The 22140-nt window shown below is 36.6% G+C and overlaps 1 protein-coding gene across 4 annotated transcripts in view; it reads right to left on the bottom strand.

Moving 5' to 3' along the window:
* Positions 1–1584: 1584 nt before the first annotated feature.
* Adam22 (ADAM metallopeptidase domain 22) overlaps positions 1585–22140 on the bottom strand; it is a 208720-nt gene continuing 188164 nt past the window's right edge. The window contains exons 27-32 of one of the 4 annotated variants that reach the window (XM_076860809.1): positions 18320–18514; positions 15948–16048; positions 15528–15594; positions 10766–10852; positions 5337–5460; positions 1585–1717 (exon numbers count right to left, since the gene is read on the bottom strand). In XM_076860809.1, the coding sequence (XP_076716924.1) occupies positions 1697–1717; positions 5337–5460; positions 10766–10852; positions 15528–15594; positions 15948–16048; positions 18320–18514 (595 nt within the window). In that variant the 3' untranslated portion in view covers positions 1585–1696. The remainder of the gene's footprint in view (positions 1718–5336; positions 5461–10765; positions 10853–15527; positions 15595–15947; positions 16049–18319; positions 18515–22140) is intronic. The other 3 variants (XM_076860827.1, XM_076860819.1, XM_076860837.1) reach the window with 3 other exon arrangements.

Below are 22140 nucleotides of genomic sequence, written 5' to 3'. Positions count from 1 at the left end.
TAAAAAGAGGAAATCAGAAGTATACTTCACAAAAGATCACGATTGATCCCATCAATTTCTGACCTCACTAGAGTGCCTTTTTTTTTAATTCTTTTTTTTTTTTTGGACTGACAGACTGGCCTTATAACAGCTATCGAACTTTTGGTTTAAAAATAGGGCTTTGAACATAAAATTCTCATTTTTCTATGGATTAAAGATGAAAGGGCTCAAGACATCAGATTCTTTCTGCTGCTGTTTGTATAATTTTCCAGTTGCTGCATCTTTGTGGCTTTAGATTTCATTTAACCCTTTATGCCCTGTTGAGGCTTCCCAGCTCAGACAGCAGAACCATCCATCATCTTGCTCCAGGGTGAGCGCAGAATGACCTGTTGGGACTCACATCCCAGTGTTAACAAATACCCTTAATAAACAGTGTAGAAGTTGTTTTGTTACAAGTCATTCTTTCACAGATAAGGGTGGCTGAAAAGTTTTGTCAAGGAAAAAAACTTCAGGCTACACAGAAGGGTTAGATAGAGTATTGGCAAGATGGAAGCTACCAGTTCTCCAGCAGCTTGTGGTCTGGATTGTCTTTGGTTCACCTGCTTAACCTCAGCAGAACATACTGCTGGGGACTCATAGCCTCCAGGGTGAGACTGGTTGATATGCTCTGGAAGTGGAAGAGAATAGCTGCTGCGGCAGGCACCATGTACCCCCAGAAGAGAAGTGCATGGGCTAGCAGATGGGGGCCCAGAGAGCAACCACCAGCATAGTCTCAAGGCAGCAAGGCAGCCACACTACTGGACTCCTGCTTTAGCAAGCTATGGAGGCCAGAAGTTTTGCTGAGCATTTTGTTTCTTGCTGACTCAATAAAACTGCCTCCAGACTACACACAGTTTAAAGGGATATCACGTTTTCGACAAATACCAATTATGGAGAGACACATTTACAGCATTGACCACTATATTTACATCATCTGCTTATACTCTTTGAAGACCACTGGATGGTGGACGATGATGTGATTGTGACTGACTCTTTTTAGGCATTTGGCAAAATACACTTGTGTGTAACAGCTGCTTTTTTAATTTTAAAAATGTTTACATATGTACAATTGTCCTTGAATGCTTATATAAATATGAAAAGTAAAAAACAAAAATAAAAATACATGTTTAAAGTTAGCATATGGATATTGGCCTCTCAAAGCTGTAAAGTCCTGCAGAAAAATCCTATATGCCGTAGCCCTGCATGCTAGTTTCTATTATGGGATGTTGTTTCCTTAAATATGGAAAACAATAAACAGAAGCTTCATGCATATAGCATTACTGTATACAATGAGGATGTGCTTCAGAATGTGAAGTTCTGAAACCACTATTGTCCCTTAGGAAACTTGCTACATTTGGGGTCATGTGAGTTAATTTTATTGATATTTCTACATATATCTGTCATGCGGATTATCCATTAACATACCAGTACCCTTATTGTTCCGTGTTCTAATGTGACATGTCAGTAGTTCTTTTCATGGTTCAGTTAAATCCTAAGCCAATGACAAAAAAAAAAAAAAATGGTATCCAGATGTGAAACAGCTTCCTCTCCTCTGTGGCATCTCAGAGGGTATTGGTGTCCTCTGAAGAGCAGATAGATTTGCAGTGATTCCGTGAGGCTGGGCTTCTATAAAAGTTGAAGTAAACAGTTTTGATGTGTCACATGTAAACAGTTGATCTCAAATGGATGTTTCCCATAGCTGCACAACAGAGAAAAGCAAAGTTGTACATTGTAAAAGCAGGAGAAGCAGACATATTCTGAGTTAGAAAGATGAATAAATTGGTGATTCCATCCATAGTTACGTGACTGTGAAAACACACTCTTACAATGTCTAGTGCACGGATTAAAAAAACACTTCAGCTTTTAGCTCTTTCCTCTAAGCCTGTGTCTCAACCTTTTTAATGAATATCACCTTTCAATTAAAAAAAAAAAAAACTTTACATCTTCATTTAATTTTACTTAAAATTTTGAATAAATATTTTGTCTCAAATGAAACGAAAGACTGTAAAGATATTATTTGTAACCTACACATGCTCAGGATTCTCTAGGAAATATTTAAAACTTCCACTGCCCAGGCAGCACACCAGACCACTGAATTATAACCTCTCTGGGTGGGACTTGGGCTGAGAATGTTTTTAAAGCTCTTCAGATGATTCCAATGTGCAGTCAATGCTAAGAACTGCTGACTTCTGGGAAGTGTGATTCCATCAACACTACCACCACCCATTTACGAATCACTGTCCTAGGCCATAGCCATAGGACCAGACCACATACTCTGCAATTTCGTCACTATCCTCTCAGGAGCTGACCCTTCAGTGAAGAAGGATGAGGGCAAGGCAGGAGGTCCCTTCCTTCATTCCCTCACCTTTTCCCTTTCTGGCTTCTGTCACCAGCTCTATACACTGAGCCCGATCAGATCTAACTTCTACAATCTTCAGCAGTTGCCTTAGTGGACCACAAACAATGTGGTCACTGTCAGATGTGAATGTAAATCAATTCACCAGAGAAGGAAGGTCAATTTAAAAAAAAAAAATCTAGCTGATGAAACATATTTTCAGGCAATATGATGTTTAAAACTTACTACAAACATGAACAAAGAAAGCCTATTAAGAGAGTGACTTAAATTACACCCATTTCCATCCAAATTCCATTTTTACTGGATACATGGGGCATATTATGGTATACACAATAGGTTTCTGGGAAAGAAATGGAAAGGAAGCAACTATGCAGCTGTTTCTATAGGTTACCTTAGGATGTTCTTTCAAACCTTCATGGAAATCTTGTTCTCAACACTCATGTTGGCTTACACCACAGGACTGTGATAAAGACTTCTGTGCTATCTACCTCAGGTTGGCTTTGTATGCCCTTATCATTAAAAAGACACCCATCCTCTTGTTCTTAGAAACCAAAAGGGTCTCTCTCAACTATGAGTATCTTCGGGAGTGGATGACATCTAATGGTGCAGAGTGTAACGGGGCTGGCAGGGGTGTCTGAGGCAAAGAGTATCTGGATCAATACCCTGATAATGGTCTGTAGTGGTAAAGAGACAACACTTTGGATTCAGAGAGCTGAAGTATCTTTGCATATGGTTATGAGTATTACATAACAAATGAATGACACTGAGGCAACCTAAAAGTCATGATTATCCCTGTGACGAAAAAAGGAGAAAAGACTGGCCAAGACATCATTTTTATAATAGGCACAACTTTGCCCAGGCCTGTGTGGCTGTGCCAGAGGGGCTGCTGATAGGAAGATCTGCTTATCTGAGTCTCCACAGCCCACAAAGAAAGCCCAGCAACAGGGGCCGCCTATTCTGCAGGACTCATAAAGGTGTGGCTGATTCATAGTGGGAAGAAGAAATCAGATCTTTCAAGCAACTCTCCCAGCAGCTAGTCTTTTTTTTTTTTTTTTTTTTTTTTTTTTTTGGTAGTTGTAGATGGAGCATGCCTTTATTTACTTTTTTATGTGGTGCTAAGGATGGAACCTAGTGTCTCACACACGCTAGGCAAGTGCTCTGCCACTAAGCTACAGCCCCGGTCCCCAGCAGCTAGTCTTTACAGTCACCCTGCTCAGCCCAGGGAAGGGGTATGGACCAGCCATTTTTTCAGAGGAACTGTCATCTCTAGTAACCCACACTCCAGCATAACAATAGCTGAACAATGTCCCCAAGTTGATGCAGTAAAACAGAGAAGTAGATGATTTAGTAGGAAAAAAAAATGGGGTGCTGTACTTAGACAATTCTCCTAGGAGGAGAAGGATGACAGCAGCCTTAGATTTCAATACCACGTATCAGAAATGACTGTCTATCAGCAAGTCTTTTTTAAGGCTAGAAAGCCAAGTGCTGGCAATCTGAGTTGTTTTGCTTACCACTTTCCATATTAACATGGAGAAGTAATTTTTTTATGATTAACACCATAGTTGTTTTCAAAGTTTTTTTTTATTATTATAGAATATAATGCATATAATGATTTGTATTTTCTTATTGGATGTGGGTTGACTGAATTCAATTTGATCCATAATTATCTTGAACTCCATAACTTAGGTTGAAGAGCAAAGAGTCTCTTAAATATCTTTGAAGACCAAAAATAATCTAGCAACCTAGGATTCACTAAAAGATACATCTGCCAAGGCTTTTAAAGCTTCATTTAATTTTTTTTCTAATGTTATCTCTGAGAAAGTCAACTTTACAGTATTAACTGACCACAACAGAGTCTGAAAATCTATAAAGATAATTATTCTTTGGTTGTATCTTTTATTTAAACCTCTAAAGGTTGGTTTGCCTCTCTAAACTGCACTGTATTTCAAATTTCACATAATAAGTAAGGTTCCAGGAATATCATAAGAGAGTGGTATATGATTAAAATGCAAAAAGAGACTTGATAGCTAAATAAAACTTCTTGTGAATCATATTATTGTGAACAGGATAAATACTTTCATATTTTTTTAAAAAAATTTTGATCTCTGTGGGGCTGGGAGCAAGCTAAGTGACATAGTACTTGCCAAACATGAATAAGACCCTGGGTTTGATCCCCAGTACCTAAATAAACAAACAAATAAATAAATTTGGCCATACACTGCTGTATTCTTTTAATAGTACAGATTTTTCTGAACTTTTCTTTCTTGCTTGCTTTCTTTTTGGTACTAGGGATTGAACCTAGGGATATTTTTTCCACTGAGCCACATCCCCAGTCCTTTTTATTTTGTATTTTGAGACAGGATGTAACTAAGTTGCTGAGGTTGATCTCAAATTTTCAATTATCCGGCCTCAGCCTCCCTAGTCACTGGAATTACAGGCATGTGCTACCAAATCTGGCTAATACTATAGATTTTCAAATTCCCTTTCCCAGTATCCAAATTCCACTCCCATCCCTAAAACAATAATCTGAATTTCTGTCGTAAGTTCCTGTTTCTAACAATCTACTGAGGAGTTAGCCAGTGAAAGGGCAGAGCAAGCAAATTTGCATAGAAAAGTGGCTAATTTATTTGGTCTCTGGCATTTCCAGGAATATTAAAAAACTGATACAGCAAAATATATCCTTTGGTTTTATCTATTCCAGGTTTTACTATATTAATTACAATGAATAATAAACAATTTAAGTATATATTAATGACTAATCCACACCAAATATCTCCAGCATATACCAATGCAGATTAAATTTATTTGCAAATACAAATCTGAACCCCAAAGCCCCAAGAATCTTCTAATTTTCATATTTAATTTTCTTATGAAGAAGGAAAATATACCTTTTACACTGTGAATTCACAGAGAAGTGCTAAGGACTGATTAGGTAAGGTTATGGAGAAACAATGCCACATACCCTGGCACTTTGTCGATTCACTTTCTTCTCCTCATCAGGAAGTGGAGGCATTGGATAAGGGTACTTTCTGCTGGATGCAATGGATCCAGTTGATGAAGAAGGAGACTTGGCAGGAGATAAAGTCCTGAGACGTTGAGAACATATGAAATAAATAGCAGGCGATTGCTTAATATCATTTTCAAATATTTAAAAAGTGAGTTAAGAACAAACCCTCTGACTTCTACTTCCATAAGCTTTTACTCCAAAGTTTAACTACTGGAAAGATGACACTGTCATCCCCCAAACTGGAATTCTGGAATTTTAGCTTTCTAATTCCATGATTGCAATGAACCACTTAAATGTTAGTACATAGAATCATACTTTGCAACTAGAAAGCCAACAATGAAGTTTCCTATAGAATAATTAAAAAGATAATATGGAGAAGGGATAAAATTATTCTAAGAGCTCATAATGGTAAATTAAGTATATTACATATTAATATTCTGCCTTATTTTTACCACTTAATGTAAAATTGCTTCTAAGTATAATAATTCCAGTTAAGATCTTACAATACATTACCAATGACATATTAGTTGCTAAGTCACATACTCATTTACACAAAACTCATGCATTCAGAGGCCAGTGTGTTAGTTGTGAAGGAACAAAGGCAAATACAGGGATTTTAATAATAAATTAGTAAACATGCAAGCAGTAAGGAGTGCAGAGTTCCAGCCAAACAAAGTCTGATGAGAACATACAAAAATGGTCTGATTCATCCCTACAATCAGCATTTCTGGGGAAGAGTGGTGTGTTATGCTGAACTTGTTTGATTTGTGTATGTGCAGTGGTAATATTTGTGACTCTGGTGGCACAGTAGATGAGCCCATACCTGCTGCTAGCTTATCTTTAAGAGTGGGGTGGAAGCAAGTAAAAGACTTCCCATTAAAATATTGTAATGAACAACAGATGAGATAACTGCAATAGATACCCCCTTTGCAAATGTTACCACTACACATTCATGATTCCTTAATTCCCGGTGCAAGGTGGTAATGACACATATCACCAAACTGGTTACACTGCCACATTATAACACAAGTACATATTTCAGTAGGATGCATCACATCTGCTGAGACTGACTCAGACCAGGTGTTTGTATCCTGGGATAGCACTGGGTGGGGCAAGGTCTACTGCCTACACTGCATTTAGTTCCCATTCATATGAAGTCCCTGGCTCTGATTCTGCCATAGTTTTCAAACTTATTTCCATTTTATAAATGTTAAATTCAAGCTAAAGTTTGAAAATAATTTTCCTTACTAACTTTGAGATCCAAGTGAACATCCTTAATTGATTTTAAGAATCGATCAAGAGTGGTTCCATTTACTTTTAATCCATAACTCCTAACACTTCTTCCATTTTTGAAAAATGTCCAGGACCACTCCTTAGCACTAATTGTTAGGACAAAGCAACTGTTAGATTTCTCTTATGTTAATGCTCTCCATCCTGAGAGGATAGGTATAACTAAGAATATTAGTATTTCAAATCCTCTAAAGTTCTATTAATGCAACATAAGACTATGTGTTTTTCTAATTTGGAAATTAATTTTTAAAAATAATTTAAGTAAAACATTTTAAATAGGACTATGACCTCCAGGAAACAAATTCAGTATGTGCAAAATGAAGACAAACTTTTGCATTTAGACATTTATTAAATGCATCTTTCTAAAATGAAGGCTATTAACCTGGGTTCATCTTTTTAACTAATCATTACCTATAATAAACCCAAGTTCAGGAAAGCTAGTGAGGTATAAAAGCAAATAACCAAATCTTTCTTTTAGGGATTATGCCAAGTAAGTCCTCTTTTTAACTTGCTGCCTTGTGTGTGTGCCTAGCATGAGCTGTTAGCTGTTAGCATGAGCTGTTAGTCAAGCCATATCAGGCTTGACTTGGCCAGGGGTCCAAATGACAAGCCTTTTCATTTACAAGAGGAGCTAAAGCCCAGTTCCCCTCTCAAATATCTTTCTGTGGGCAAAGTCAATAAAGAGTGAAAATAAGAACAGGAGATATTCTCCAGAACCCCAAGGAAATTGCACTAAACTAAACTACTTCTCACATTAACAGTCTAGCTAATTGACACTTTCCTGAACCCTGAGAGGAAAAAAGAAATACCAACCAGGACAGTTTTAGTGGGGGAGGGAGGAAACAGGTCCTGGAGGGGTGTTGGAGAAGACTAGGGTAGGAGTCAAAATTGGAGAACAGGGGAGAGTAAATGTTTAGGGAAAATGAACATGATTTCTCACAAAGGTCTAAGGAAGACATTCAGTTCCAGTCTGGCTATCACTTATAGCCAGTACCAAACCAGCTCATTCACTTACAAAGCATAGATAGTCTCTGGAATGTTAGCCATTATCATTACTACACTTTAAAAACCCTCGTAACTACACTTTAAAAACCCTCGTAACTACACTGAGCACACTTTGGAATTGCACAATAAAGGTTGTGCTTATGTGCCAATGGAGTGTTGTCATCTGGAGCCACATCAGACTTTCTGGGGTTGTTTTTTTATAGATAGGCCTATAAGGCAATCTCAGGTCAGTTCTACCCCTCAGAATGACCAAAACCAGGCCAGTCACATGGCAGGGACATAAGCCCACTAATACACTATGATAATATGCAAATTTTGTAATAGCCAGATCAGAAAGATTTAATTGTCCTTGGATAGGATCTAAGCAGTCAGTATCCACCTTTTAAGTCAATGCAATAGAATAAAGAGGGAGTAGATTTTGGAATTGGATAGAGCCAGTCTCAAAGCCTAGTTCTGACCTTTATCAGTTGATAGGCTACCTTCAGTAACTCTTTGTGCCTTGATTTCTATCCATAAAAAGGGAATAAGAATACACCTTACGAGATGAGAAATAAAGATAGAGAGTAGGCACTTGATATGTGATAGTTACTGTGGTTCATTTATTTCCAGAAACACTACATTTCTCATAAGATTATGGAAATGGATTCAAAACCCACTGATGAAGTAAGCAATCAGCTGGTATCCCCAGATACCTTCTAAGAGCTTGTAAAGCACCAGCACCAGCAGAACTGCTGCCAGTATCTGGGTTGGTGAGATAATACTTTTGCCCTGTTTTCCCTTGCTTCTTCTGATGCCCTGAATACAAGGTGAGGACAATTTGACCAACCACTGTCATCTGAGAATGGGGTAAGGAGCACAGTGGAGGTACTCTGATCCCTCCAAATCTGTAGGCATTCATTTGCTTTGCTCTTCATAGTGAGCGAATGCTATGTTTCAAATGCATTTCAAATGGGACCAGTCTGATGCAGTCGCCAAGTCCTCACTGCCTATTGACAAGAATGCCACAAACCCAACACCTCTGGCTGATTAAGAAAGTGAACTTTGCCCTCGTTGCTGGTTTTGGTAGGAGAGATAATCCTGAATGACCTGGGGGCAGATGAAGCAGATCTGAGCTGAAGCATAGGGTTGGCAAAGCATAAGCCAAGATGTGGATGCACTATAGGCCTCCTATGCAAGGCTTGTCCTGTTATGTTAGAATTGTGGTGTTAAAACTCTAGGTCACCTCAATTATTTACCACTTTTACAGAAATTCTGTGTTGATTTTCAAGTCTTAACAGTATAACTTTTATCCAAACATGAAAACTAAGTCATAGCCATCCACTGAAATTTAAACAAAAATACAGATTCTTAATAACAAATTTTTAATGGGACGATCTACTGTAGGAACCAACATCTCATATTAAAGAGGAGATAAAGGAACCCTCTAAACTTGCCCTTGCGGCTTTGCACGTGCAACGGGGGTGCAAAAGCATTTCCCCATCCAAATTGCGTTTAATCATGCAGCTTCTGGGCAGACCTGGGTGCTGATTTTAAGAAATGTGAACTCTTCTCTTAAAATCACAAAAAACTACTCAGCTCACCCAGGGGAGGTGAATCAACTCTTCCGGGGTACCATTTCACAGATTATTGCTGCCAAAATGCTAAGGCCATTTGGGAATAAAAGCCCTAACCCACATAGGACCAAAGTTGTTACATTTTGGTTCCATTGCTGGTACAAATTACAATCTGCCCACAAGCCTGAGTAAAATAGGAAGAAGTAATAGGACTGCAGGTGAGCCAAGATTCCCAAGAACATTCAAAATTATCTTACCTGTCTTCCTGACGTTGGCCATCTTGGGAGCTACAGGTGAGGGCGGGATGTTTGAATGTGAGTGTATGTGTATGAGGTTCAGTGTGGCAAAGTGTGGGACAAGCAGAGGACGGGGCAGGAGGGCAGGATGGGGTATAAAAGCAGGACGTAGTTTTGTGAGCAGGCAGGAGTTATGCTTTCCTTGGAGTATATGCAAATGTTATGGATCAAATTAGAATGCAGGTACTTCTAATCATTTTCTCAAACTATACATGTCTAAACTAAATGGTACACTGGAAGAGAAAGTCCACCTTACATGGGTGCTGAGAGTTAAATATACAGACATATTTTGGTATCTGTTCAGTGCTGACCCAAGTCATGGTCAAAAGTACTATGAAAGCTCATTTTTGACTTGTTCTCAAACGAGAGGGTAATTGAGCCTATTTCTTCTTCACATAATTGTCCATGAATCTGTCAGATACAGAGTGGACATTTACCTTTAGGAAACCATTTTGATATTATAAAGAGCAAAAAAGAAAAAATCCATTAAGAGCTCTTGGAAATTTTCTCTGATCTCTAATGTTACACAGAGCTGTGACAAGTTGAATAAATTCAACAGTTTCTAAAATGGAGGAATGTTCTTCTCTTTTGTGAGTCAAGAACATGTTTCCTCTCTGCTTTCTGTTCTATCTGATGTGTCAGACAACATTTTGATTTATATAAAAAATTTCTTAAGTGCTTTCTTGAGAATCCATAAAACACTCTTCTCAGCACACACCTTCTCTGGTAGCAAATGGTTGAAATGAACAAAGAAAACCTAAACTCATTCCACGTGCTCTCATGTGGTCCATATTATCTCAATGATTTTCAAGGTAGATCAAATCATTGTTTCTTCTTCAAGTGAAATCCACTACATTTCGTTGTGTGTTTTTTTCCTTGAGTTTTTGTATGCACTATGCCCTCTTAGGCAGTAAGTAGAAAAAAAAATGCATTAAGAAACTGCTAAGTTCTAGAAATTAAATTGTTGAGGTTAATAGTGCTTCTTTATTAGTGGAAAGTATGTTTCATGCCCATAGAACACTACACAGCGTAAAATGAAGAGAAAGCTACTAAAAGCTCAAGATGGTGATAGGGACATGCACTAAATGGCAACCCTTCCAAACGGCAGCAAATAAACAAGGACCCTTTTCCATCTCTAGGAACTTGTATTAGGAGATACAAGATAGAGAACCAGTCACACTACAGTATTTGTATGTGCTGGGAGAGTTTGAAAAGGATATAAAATTAATTTATAAAATACCTAAAGTACGGTCCTTCAGTGTTTTTATTCACATCTTCTACCCACTTAGCTACATTATAGTCTCTTTTGAACCATGGATTTAAATACCTGCAGAAAGCAATGGAAGGAACAAAGAAAGCAGAACAAGATAGAAAATCTGAAAATACACAGCACAAGCTTAGCAAGTGGTCTTCACCCTCCATATGCAAGTGACTATGGCAAATAAACCAGGACAGATGCTGGGTGGTTATGAGGCAGTTTATACAATGGCATGAGAATAATCTCAGCTACAACAGGCTCAGGGCATTCGAGAACGTACTTGACAATTCTGGGAAAGCTTTTTCCAGTGGCTTCCCAAAGTAAATCAGAAACTCACTTTCAATCACAGCACTGTCAGCAGCCCCATTCACCCTCCTCCAAAGTGGCTTTGCCCAGGCCACCTCTCATGCAGCAGCTTGGTTTTCAAATAATAAAGGTGCTTTTTGAAAATATTCAGGCAGCTGCAATTTTAACCTGGCATTTGAGCATATAAAACCCCAAAAACAATTTAAAAGAGCAAAGTTCTCATTACAACATGAGAAGAAGGCTTTTATATGGCCATTGTCTTAGTCCCTGAAGTATATCCCAAGCTGGAATCAACAGATAGGACCCCCCCAGTCAGCACTCTGAGGAGCCAAAAAGGTCCCACGCTCTTCTGCTCCAGAGCCCCACAAAGTGGGTCCAAATAGGCCTCCATGATATTGAAGCTGGGTTTAGTAATTTAATTGTGGCCACATGTTCCTTTCTCCTCAGTGCATTCCAGATTGAAGTGTTCATGGTGCCATGAAGGAAATGGCCCTCAGAGGTGCCTTCCGAATGTCTGATGGTACACTGTGTGAATGACCGTCAGAGAATAATGATGACCTTAGTGAGAATTTCCCTGATGGATATGGCAATTATTGCATCAGAATTATTATGCAAACAATAAGGACAGCATTGTCAGAGCTGTAGTTGTATTTTGGCCTAGAGTTTCCTTTTATTTTTACCCTGGGGGCCAAGCAAAAATACATCCCCTTAGAATTTGCCCTCGTAAAATAATATAAATTTAATAAATTCAGTATTGATAGAATTTGAGGGTTTGAATGGGTTTTCACTTTTAAAAAATGACTTTTAGAGATATAATAGGCAATGAAGATCCAAGCCTTATAAAACTTAAATTATGTGGAAACAAAAAAGAAGGAATTAAAAAACACATTGTTTGTTTTTAACATTTGCTTCTTTCCTCCACATTTAGTTCTTGAGCTGTTTGCAAATATATTTAGATCCAAATCACATTTCCACAGTTACATTAAAAAATTAGGTTATTCTTCCATAGCCCTTTCTTTCATTTTTAGCCATAACCAAGGTATTCTACCAAAGAGCATCGTGATGCCCTCCTGAAAGAAGGGCTTTGCATCTTTTTTAGATTCATAAGACCATTTTTGCTAAGATAAGGTCTCCTGACTCAGGAGCAACTCACACTAATTTTGCCTTTAGCCACAACCATTGCCAACTTGCACTTTTCACAGAGATAGCCAATGAAAACTTGCATAAAGATTAACACTGAGACTCTGAACCAAAAGAAAAAGTCAAAAAGCAAGTGCAGCCACTGATGAAGGCTTGTGAATGCTCTGGCCTGGGGAAAACTGTAGAAAAAGCCCATGCAGCTGTCATCAGGTGAAACATAGCCCCACAGCAAACTGAGTTGCCCACAGGCAGACGGCCACTTCTGGAGGAGACATTTGTTCCTTTCACTGACAACCTTAGAAACTCAAAGGGCTGGTACCATGGTGGTTCCATGAAAGCTACAATCACATGGCTGGTCTTGCAGTTGATGGACACTGTCCTCCGTTTCAGGGAGCATTTCAGAAGGCTGTGATCACGTCACCAGAGCCACTGAAGAGAACTCCAAATTGTTTGGTCCTTCTGGGGACCTGCCCATGAAAGTGCCTTCATAGTGGGCTTCCTAACATCTCTAGGTCATGGTGGCTGCAGTGATGGGATTTTATCAAACTGCAATAAACCTGCCTACGTGCTTTGACTTGGCTTGTAGCGCAACATGCAAAAAATAAAAAAATAAAAATAAAAAATGCATCAGACGGGATAGGAGAGCTCAGTACATTCTCCAGGATGAAAAGGCAGAGGAAATTTAGCTGCTGCTGGCTGGACCAGGAGCACCTCTGAGCAGACATGGGGGCTCGGCCAAAGATCAAATGACCCTGTTCTCAGCCAAGGAAGGGGCTTGGAGGGAGACTAAGTGGCAGCCCAGAGTAAAGGGGCAGGTGAGACTGACCTGTGATCCAGACTCCCTGTCTGGGGGCTGTCAGAGCCCCCTGGGCTTATGCCTTGGGATGGGACTGTCTGGGCGAGGGAGTGCCCAGGCTCAGGTGCTTGGGGCTCCCTCCTGTAAAAACACAATATATAATACAAAGTCTAAGCCAAAAAAAAAAATGTTACATCATGTACAACAGTGAGGAAGATGCAAGAGGTTTGAGTGGGAAAATAAAATAACAAATGAGGACATTTTATTTTGTTAATGAGCACAGCATGTATTTGTGATGCATGTTCTAATTTCTGTCCCAATTTTTCATCATCTTTTGGGATGATAAGGTACTAAAGGGAATGTTGAAATAATGGACCTAAAATACCTCTGATGTAAAAACATAAATAAATAAAACAAAAGACGTTTTCCTGTGGTCATTCTCCTGCACTTATGGTCACACAAATGGCATTACTATATCAGAAGCAAATGGGATTAGTTGTATATGGAACACATAAAAAATTTGCCAGGTTTATTCTTGAAAGGCTATGTATCAAGATTCCTTTTTATCTTTTTATGATGTTAGGGATCAAACCCAGGTCCTTATACATGCTAAATAAGCGCTCTACCACTGAGCTATATCCCCAGCCTAGGAACCCTTATTTCTAAAGAAGTATATAAATGTGTGTATATATATATAGAGAGAATGCCCATACAAGAAAATATATGAGAATAGTGATCAGCATTACAAACTTGGCTCCATTTAACTTAGCATCAGTCATGAAGCCACAGCAGAAAATGCTGAAAAATCTGAAGGAATCCTTAATATTTCTCCCTAACTATACTTCTATTATGACATTTTATTCAATATTATAACTGACTTATCTTTTATTAAGATTTATCAAATGCTATCAGTAGTATTATAGTTTTTTATCTCATGTTGTGGGTGCAAATTTTGCCCAAAATTTTAAAAAATAAATGATTGCTCTAGGAAATACTGTATAAACATTGTTAAACACCAAATGTTCTTTGGGTGCTAAACTCATAGCTTTAACATACTATGGAACTTTTTTTGTCCCCACTAGGGAGTTGTTGAAACCTTGTTATAGGAAATATTATTAAAACACTAAGTAATATACAGAGGAAGTTCTATAGAACATTTTACAGTTTTATCTGTACTCTTATAAGCAACTGAGAAGCTAAGGAGCTCTTACCAGGTGACCTCATGCAAAACAAATCAAATAACATTCCAAGAAGAGTTTATCCACAATGAGCCCTAAAGCATCCAAGCGCTTTGGGAATGCATAAGATAAACTCTAACAGATTAGTTACTTATGATGGAGTTCTATGATGCCATTCTGGACCATGCAATGGTATCATCTGAAATTGTCTATTGCTTCTAAGGTTAAGGATCCTCCAGTAAACTTGGATAAGTCACTTACAAGACAATATAATTCAGGTGGAAGGTCCAAATTTCAGGGCAATGTTATTATTCCTGGACTGAAAAAGCTAGGGTATACGATGGAAAAAGCTAACATAAGTTTTCTGATGAGCAGTTAACAAACACCTGCTATTCAGACTTTTTAAATATTAAGGCATGAAGAAGCAGTAGAGATCCTGGGGTTAATAACTACCACTACAGTGAAAAATTAGTGGAAAAACTTAGGTGGCTTTAAAAAGCACAAGTAATTAAAACCAAGTAGCAAGGTGGGTCCAAAAGGTGACTAAAAGTGCATCTCATTCCATGAAGGGAGATAAAGGTTTAAGGAAGCTTTGTTTTGATTGTACTTTCTTAAGTGGAAAAAACAAAGAAAAAAGTGCATGGTGTTTACTTCATTATAAAAGATTTCAAATAAATATATTTCCAACCCCACCTCCACTAAAAAAAAAAAAAAAATTGTGGCTATCATTTAAAATGAATAATGTTGCATTTAGTGACAATGATTCAGTTAAAGTGCAAGTTTAGGTAAATGCCCTTTTAAATGTCCTCAGAAGGAAAATTTAAAAGGGAAACTGATTCCATTAGTCTGAGAGAATGCTTAGATTGCAGCCATGAAGACCTTGGAGTGGTGGTTTCAGACCTGAGCACCATCATGCTCTAGTTTGGTGGGAGTTTTCCCCTGATGCTTCCAGGGCTGTGTGAGTATTGGGGAGAGGAAGGGTGACCCTCTGAAATGGCTGGACCCCAGGTGATGAGAAGAAAGGAATGTTATCAAAATTCCCTTCAAAGGGAACCAAGACACCACATGGCAGGTGACTGGAGGGAAAGGCTCACAGTGAGGGCGAGCCCCCCACTAGCAGTGAATATTGGTATGGGCACAGTTGCGGAGATGCCTATGTAAAAGAGAAAAGCCATGGTTAATTTTTAAAGGGCAAAAAGAATTTAAAGACAAAACCAAGACCAGAAGCATGGTTTACTGTTCTTTGACGATCAGCTTAATTAGCATTTGACACTAATTGCCCAGGACCTTGCAGTGCCTTTTTCCATTAGAGGTTCAGACTTACTCAGTTGAATTAGATCGAGGTCTAAATCTTTTGCCTCTGATTTTCTTTCTGTTGTCGCCCACATTACCTGAAAAAAAAAAAAAAGGTTTATAGCTAGATTTCCAAATAATAAATGATTGCTCCATCACTCATTATACAGTATTTCAAATGGGTATAATTCAAAACTAGCACCACTCTAGAAGACAGGGGGCTTTGCACACTCTACAGCCTTCCCAATGTATCCAGTACATTGGTGCTAACAAATCCCATCATTTCCCATCCATGGAAAACAAAACTAGACTCTCATTCCAAATACTTTTCCTCTCTGTTGGGAGAAGAGCTAAAGAGCTTACAGGAAATAACATATCTTTACATCCAGGGAGCACAGAACACAAAACTTGGGCTGGATCTACAGATGAATTCAGAATGTTACCCTAATACCTTGCCAAGAGTTACTTCGAGGTCGCCCATTTTCACAGATATCTGAAATATGTTTTGTGTCTGGAATCCTTTCACTCCAAGAATGAGAGAGCCCATTTGACCTGAAATTGAAAATATTTACATATTGTTCAAAAATGTAAGCAAATTAACTTTTTTGAAATTAGTAAGCAAAACTTCTTAGCATTACTGTGCATCAAATAAAATAAATCAAGAAAAAAAATCTGAAATGAAAGAATGACGAGAACATGAAAGTCTTCATGAAAAAGGCAGAAATACACAACATTCAATTTAAGAAAAGTCAAATACAATGGAACCCCATTACAATAGTCTATACATGAAAAGTATCAGGACATAATACAAGCCAATTTACCTGCCCCAGAACACAGCAACCACAAATGGCAAATTCGCTGTGTATTTCAGTTACATAACCCCAGCAGCAGCATTTATAATGGGGTCCCACCATAGATGTTTCTTAATTGTAAAGCAATGGATTCCATTCCAATATTATGCGAACATGGACTTCCAAGAGATTACATTAAGATTTGCTTAACTGAACCTAGTTAACCTTTATCAAAGTAATATTTAGTTTTCTGGATTTGGCATTTTACTCCCCAAATATATTCCAAAGATGTGTAGTACATTTCAGTTAGTTGTTTGATAACTGAACTGAAATCAGATGTTTACCATGGAACTCTTTCTCACAAAGCCCATGTACCATTCAGCCCTTCTGCTAATTGTGTCCTACCATCTTTAACTGAATTAGCTACAAGAAGCAAAATTTATACACCTACCTTGTACCACATAACAAAAGAATTTTGACAAATTACATATACTTAAATGCCTAACAGTTGGATGTATTTTTAACTGGTTAAAAATAGTAACCCACTGAAAAATTTCTAACAATTCAAATGAATATTTCAAGCTCTTTTTTAGGTATTTGATAAAATAGTACTATACTTAAAAATATTTTTCATATGTCACTCTGGTTAGTTGCTAATAATATCTACTTTAAAGGGAGTCTTCTGCTGATGGTGAAAACATGGAACTCAGCACAACTGGTACACATCAATGCTGTAGGTTGGAACTTTTTCAACATGATTTGCTTCTTAGAGAATGACTCATATTTTGTAAGAAAGGACAACAGAAATCCTTCTGGAACCCACTGATTTCTCTATTTTTTTCTATGTTATATAAAGTTTTGCATTTGACCAAGAAAATACTTATATAATGAGAGAATTCAAGTAGATCTTTGTCATCTTCTTTTCTTAGCCATCAATCCCTCAATAAATTAAAACACTAAAAAATTTAAAACACCCTTCTGTGGGTCAAAATGTAGCATTTCATCTTTTGCACTGAATTCTGATATCTAAGTGAAAACTATCCTTCGCATAGAGTTCCCACATAGAATTCACCAATTCCTTCTATCCTCCTTTCTGATCAATGTTGATAAAGACTGAGCACCACTGCAGAATTTTTACAGATTATTCACTCTCCCTAGAATACCAGAAGAGATCAGATTCCTCTCAATAAACTAGATGTTTCACCCTCACACTGCAAAGCAACAAATGTGCCGAAGTCACGAGTGGGGCTACCAAAACGTTTTTCCTTCCCCTTACTTCCATTTCTTTAGTTAAGGAAATTCTTCTATAAGAATATTTTAGCTTCCTTCAATGTGGTATGTCTCACTCCCTACAACATTCCAACTATTTGTTTCTTCTACACATTTATTTTCAAGCAATTTTAAAGCATGCAGAATTTTAAATGGTGTCATACACCTTAAGATGCTAGAATAAGAATATATCATCAGAGTTTAAGACAGAAATAATAGATAAATCCCACCTCTAGTATTATAAAAATCAGGCAATTATTAAGCATACTTAAATTAATTTGTCAACTAAGGTGTAAGTTATAAAAGTCTGCAAATAATCATTCCAAAAAAAGGCAAAATTATAATATTCAATACATGATTCACAAAGAAGCAATCTTTGTTTCACAGCGAGCTTAGCTTTGATATATATAAAATTAAAAAATAGTCAATGCAGCACTTATATTACCAATTTATGTTAACTGCTTTTATTGAAGCATGACAGTAACCTTTTTCTTTGACTACCAAACATGACATAAAGCTCACCATTTAAAATTATTAAGTACTATGCATAGTTTCTTAAGCTATATAAGAGCAAGACTGAAAGACCCAGAGGTTTCCAAACAGATTTAGAATTATTGTTTATTTTACTTTGTTTTTGTTTCAATTTTGTGGCTTGATTTGTAGGTCAAGTGGTTTTGAGCATATGGCATTTTGAAGCAGAGTAATCAAAGAACAAAGGATACTATTTTTTAACATTCAAGAAAGAAGGAAGAAGTAATCAAACCTGCTGCAAAATAATGAAATGTTCTGACTAATGGAATAATGTGTGATGGAACAGGTAGAAATCTGAAAATGCGACAGAAAAGCAGACCTCTTCTTAGAACTAGATGCTGAGTTTGTGCTGACTCCAGGAGGAATGTCGCTATAAAAAGAGTCGCCATCTCCAGGCTTTTTTACATAATCTCCCTGGGGTAACTGTCTAAGGCATAATAAACATTTCAGAGTCAGAAAACAAGACACACACATGAACACAGACATATACAAATCTTATTTTAGGAAAAAGAGAGGTAGGGATAATGATCTACATGAATCAAATCTATAACAACACATAAGGTTATTAATAAATGTGACAAATTAAAGTCGTTCTAACTGTTGAGGTCAGAAATGCAATCACTGAAGTCTTTATAGGTTAGATGAATAAAGTGTTGCTTTGAGAGGGCAAACATGGGAGGATGAGTTTTTGTTTGTTTGTTTTTTCGCTGTAACTTCATTATACTCAGAGATGTTAGCTGAGTATCAATTTTAAAAAATTGATGTTGAAGCACACATAGTAGAACAGTTCTTACCCAGACAAAGCAAGGGTTTTGAGGGGTTTTTTTGCACCATAATGAATAAACTATTCATGATTTCTAAACATAACAAAATGAACATAATCTTGATTTAATTTTAAAAGAATTGATTAATTTCTAAGCTATTTTATAATTGAATCCAGATAAATTCTCATTAGAGTTTAATGTTCCATGTGGAGCTCCATTGTTCATTTAAAATTAAAAAAAGAAAGGAAAAAAATTAAAAGAAGATTCAAAGTTGAATCAAAAAGGTAATTTTATAATTGTACACTTGAATATGTGAAGGAAGATCATTTAATAGAGGAAGAAAGGGTTGAACAGTTAACTGAATTTCTGTAGAGACTATGGAAGGACATTTGTAGGAGGACAGTGGGTGGCAGTCCTCCAACTCCACTGTGGTAGGAGAACAACAAGAATGGCTATTTAATCTGCACAGGTATTAACCCACTCATCTCTCTTTGAAAAAACTAAAATTGGTACAGATTTTTATTACTTCTCCTAAGTGAACCAGATAGAAACTTTATATAGCCCCACCGCCCCCACAGTCAACCCTCTCACCGTGCCAATCCAATCACCTGCCAATGTGTGTCGCCCAAATAGACAACTTGCACCCAAACCTGACTCAATTCATCCAGCGCTATCACTGAAGGTGACACAAACTAGCACTGGACTAAGAATTTTAAACAGAGCTACACTTAAATAAATAAATCTCCAACAACAGCACAAATTTGCTAATTCCTTTTTCATGTTTGGTTTCTCCTTAGTTACTATGATAAGCTTAGTTACTTACTGATGCTAAATTTCAACCCCAAAATGCCACTTTCAGATGTCTGCTTGTCTATATTGATTTTCCCACATTGTTGTAAATATTTAAAATATTTCATTATTTGTTTTCTGATGACTGTACATCCCATGTCATATTATGTCAATGCTATGTGAACACATCTCTACAAGTCTCAAAAAGTTTTCAATGGAAATAAAAAGTATGTACTTTAACTTGTATGATTTAAGCTACTTCTCTATATTTTAACTTAAAAAAGGAATTCTCACTAACTAGTTTATAATATTGATTCTACCCATAATTTTTTTATACAGTTTCCTCCAAAATATTTTTTTAATTCTATAAGTGACTTCAGCTCATGACAGTTACTCTTTCTTTTTCCTGGTTATTATGAGAAATTAATTTTATAGGGAAAATACATAAGCCTTGATACTTATAGTGTTCATAGTAACAACAATATATTTTCCTATGTAAGAGATCTTTGATCTCTATTCATATTTTCTGTTTTATCCCACATTAGGAACATACTCCTTCAATACTTGAAAAACAAAATGCCCTTAATAAAATCAGAGTTCCATATTTTGTCTCAAGGAAGAAACTTCCCTATTGTATTATATAAGCATGTTAAAAAGATTACCACAAAATGTCAGCATCATATGTCCAATAACAATATTGATGGCCAATATAGTCCTTCTGTCCCTATTACCTTTAATGATGATTTTAGGAAGGCAATGAGATGTGCCTCAACAAATTCAAATGAAACAAAAACAGGCTATTATATAAGAGCTCAGAACCACACCAAACCTTTCTTTTTACTTTCTTTCCCTAAATGACCTTTTCTTCACAGATTTTTGGCTTTCATGTATTTACCCTGGCATTCTGATACTGCAGGTGCGGATGGACTACCTCCAAGATTGGAACCCAGTTCTGTTTTGTCTTAGACTGAGAATGTTTTACCACCTCTTCAAGGTAACTTCTCTGTGGTCACAGTCACTTTTTACACAGTGCACAAACATCCTAAATGGTAAACATGAAAGCCTTGGGCTTCAGTCAAGGAGTTGAAAGGGAGTTTCAATTTAATGTACTTCTGGGGCACCACCTTCTTTAACAATCCAGCAAGATTTGATTCTTATCTATGTTCCCTATAAAGTCTCCAACATAGAGAAACTAATTTTCCACATTCTCCTGAAAATTCCACAAGGAATGGATGCAACTTGTTTTCATACTTTTTTCAGTGGCAGGTTTTGAATTAAAAAAAAATCTCTTGGGAATAATATTTAATATTCTTTACTATCCATAAATTTATCTTCTAAAAGTATTCATTATGCATTTTTAAAAAACTATTTCTTCTTGTTTTAGAGGAAGTAGAGAATATTAGGTCCCCAGGGTCAATAAAATAATCTGGCATCATTTGTTATGAAACATCATAAAAAATCAATTAAATAATGCCCTTAAAAATTTTGAACTGAACTTTTCCCCCTAATTCTTTATTAATAATTTTTACAGATTTCTTCCTACATTTTGAGTATTTTTCATGTTCCCTCAAATCTAAATTTGAAAGTGATTACCTTGGTAGATGGCCTGGCTAGTGGTTTTATAACAGGAAAAATCACCTCATATTTCTCATATTATATGCAAACATTTTAGACATGTACTTGATTTTGGTAAACAATAACCAAAATGAATACTATGTAATTAAGTTCTTTTTCCTCAAAGGTCATCCCTTCCTACATTAATTACAGATTGTCTTTTTTTCCTCTCTACACATTTTCATACCAATTTGTGCTTTGAATTGATGCATCTCATTCGATAACATTCTTTGAAGGTAATCCTATTTATTCTCTAACACAAGGAACAATCCCTATAACTTAATGACTTTGGAGGAGCTGATTCATACAAACTGTTAATTATTATTTATTTCTAGGACTACAGTATTCATTGTTATTGTTTTCTTGTTCTTATTCTATTTTAGAAGATAACATGTTTATATTCATAAATCATCTAGCTATATGAGCATTATAAATTTAAACATTCAAAGAGACTTCTGGGATCACCTCAAAAGTCTTTAAGCAAACTGTTGATCCTGTTATAAGAGAAGTCTGATCTTTCCTAAAAGCATCCATTGATCTTTAATATTACTTTTGACAATACTTATGCTTACTGAACATGAAAGAAAAAATTTAAATAAGTCTTAATCTTTCTTTTATTGAAATTGTTAATTTACTATTTTAAGAAGTATTGTTCAAGGTATACCAATATTTCCTAAAATAGTATATTAACAGATGTATAAATATCACTGAAATAATAATAATATTAAAAGAAACCAAGAAAGGTTTGGAAAAAAGATAGGAAGTCCACAAGCAGAAAACAAAGTGCCTAAAACATGAGAGAGAAAAAGAAAAACAAATAAAAAAAGAAAGAAATGGGGGTGGAAAAGAGTAGACTGCTTAAGATAAAACCATAGGTCAGAAAGAT

This window comes from Callospermophilus lateralis, chromosome 1 (genome assembly GCF_048772815.1).
Source record: "Callospermophilus lateralis isolate mCalLat2 chromosome 1, mCalLat2.hap1, whole genome shotgun sequence".
Classification (NCBI taxonomy): domain Eukaryota; kingdom Metazoa; phylum Chordata; class Mammalia; order Rodentia; family Sciuridae; genus Callospermophilus; species Callospermophilus lateralis.
This window is presented reverse-complemented; position numbering and strand designations above follow the sequence as displayed.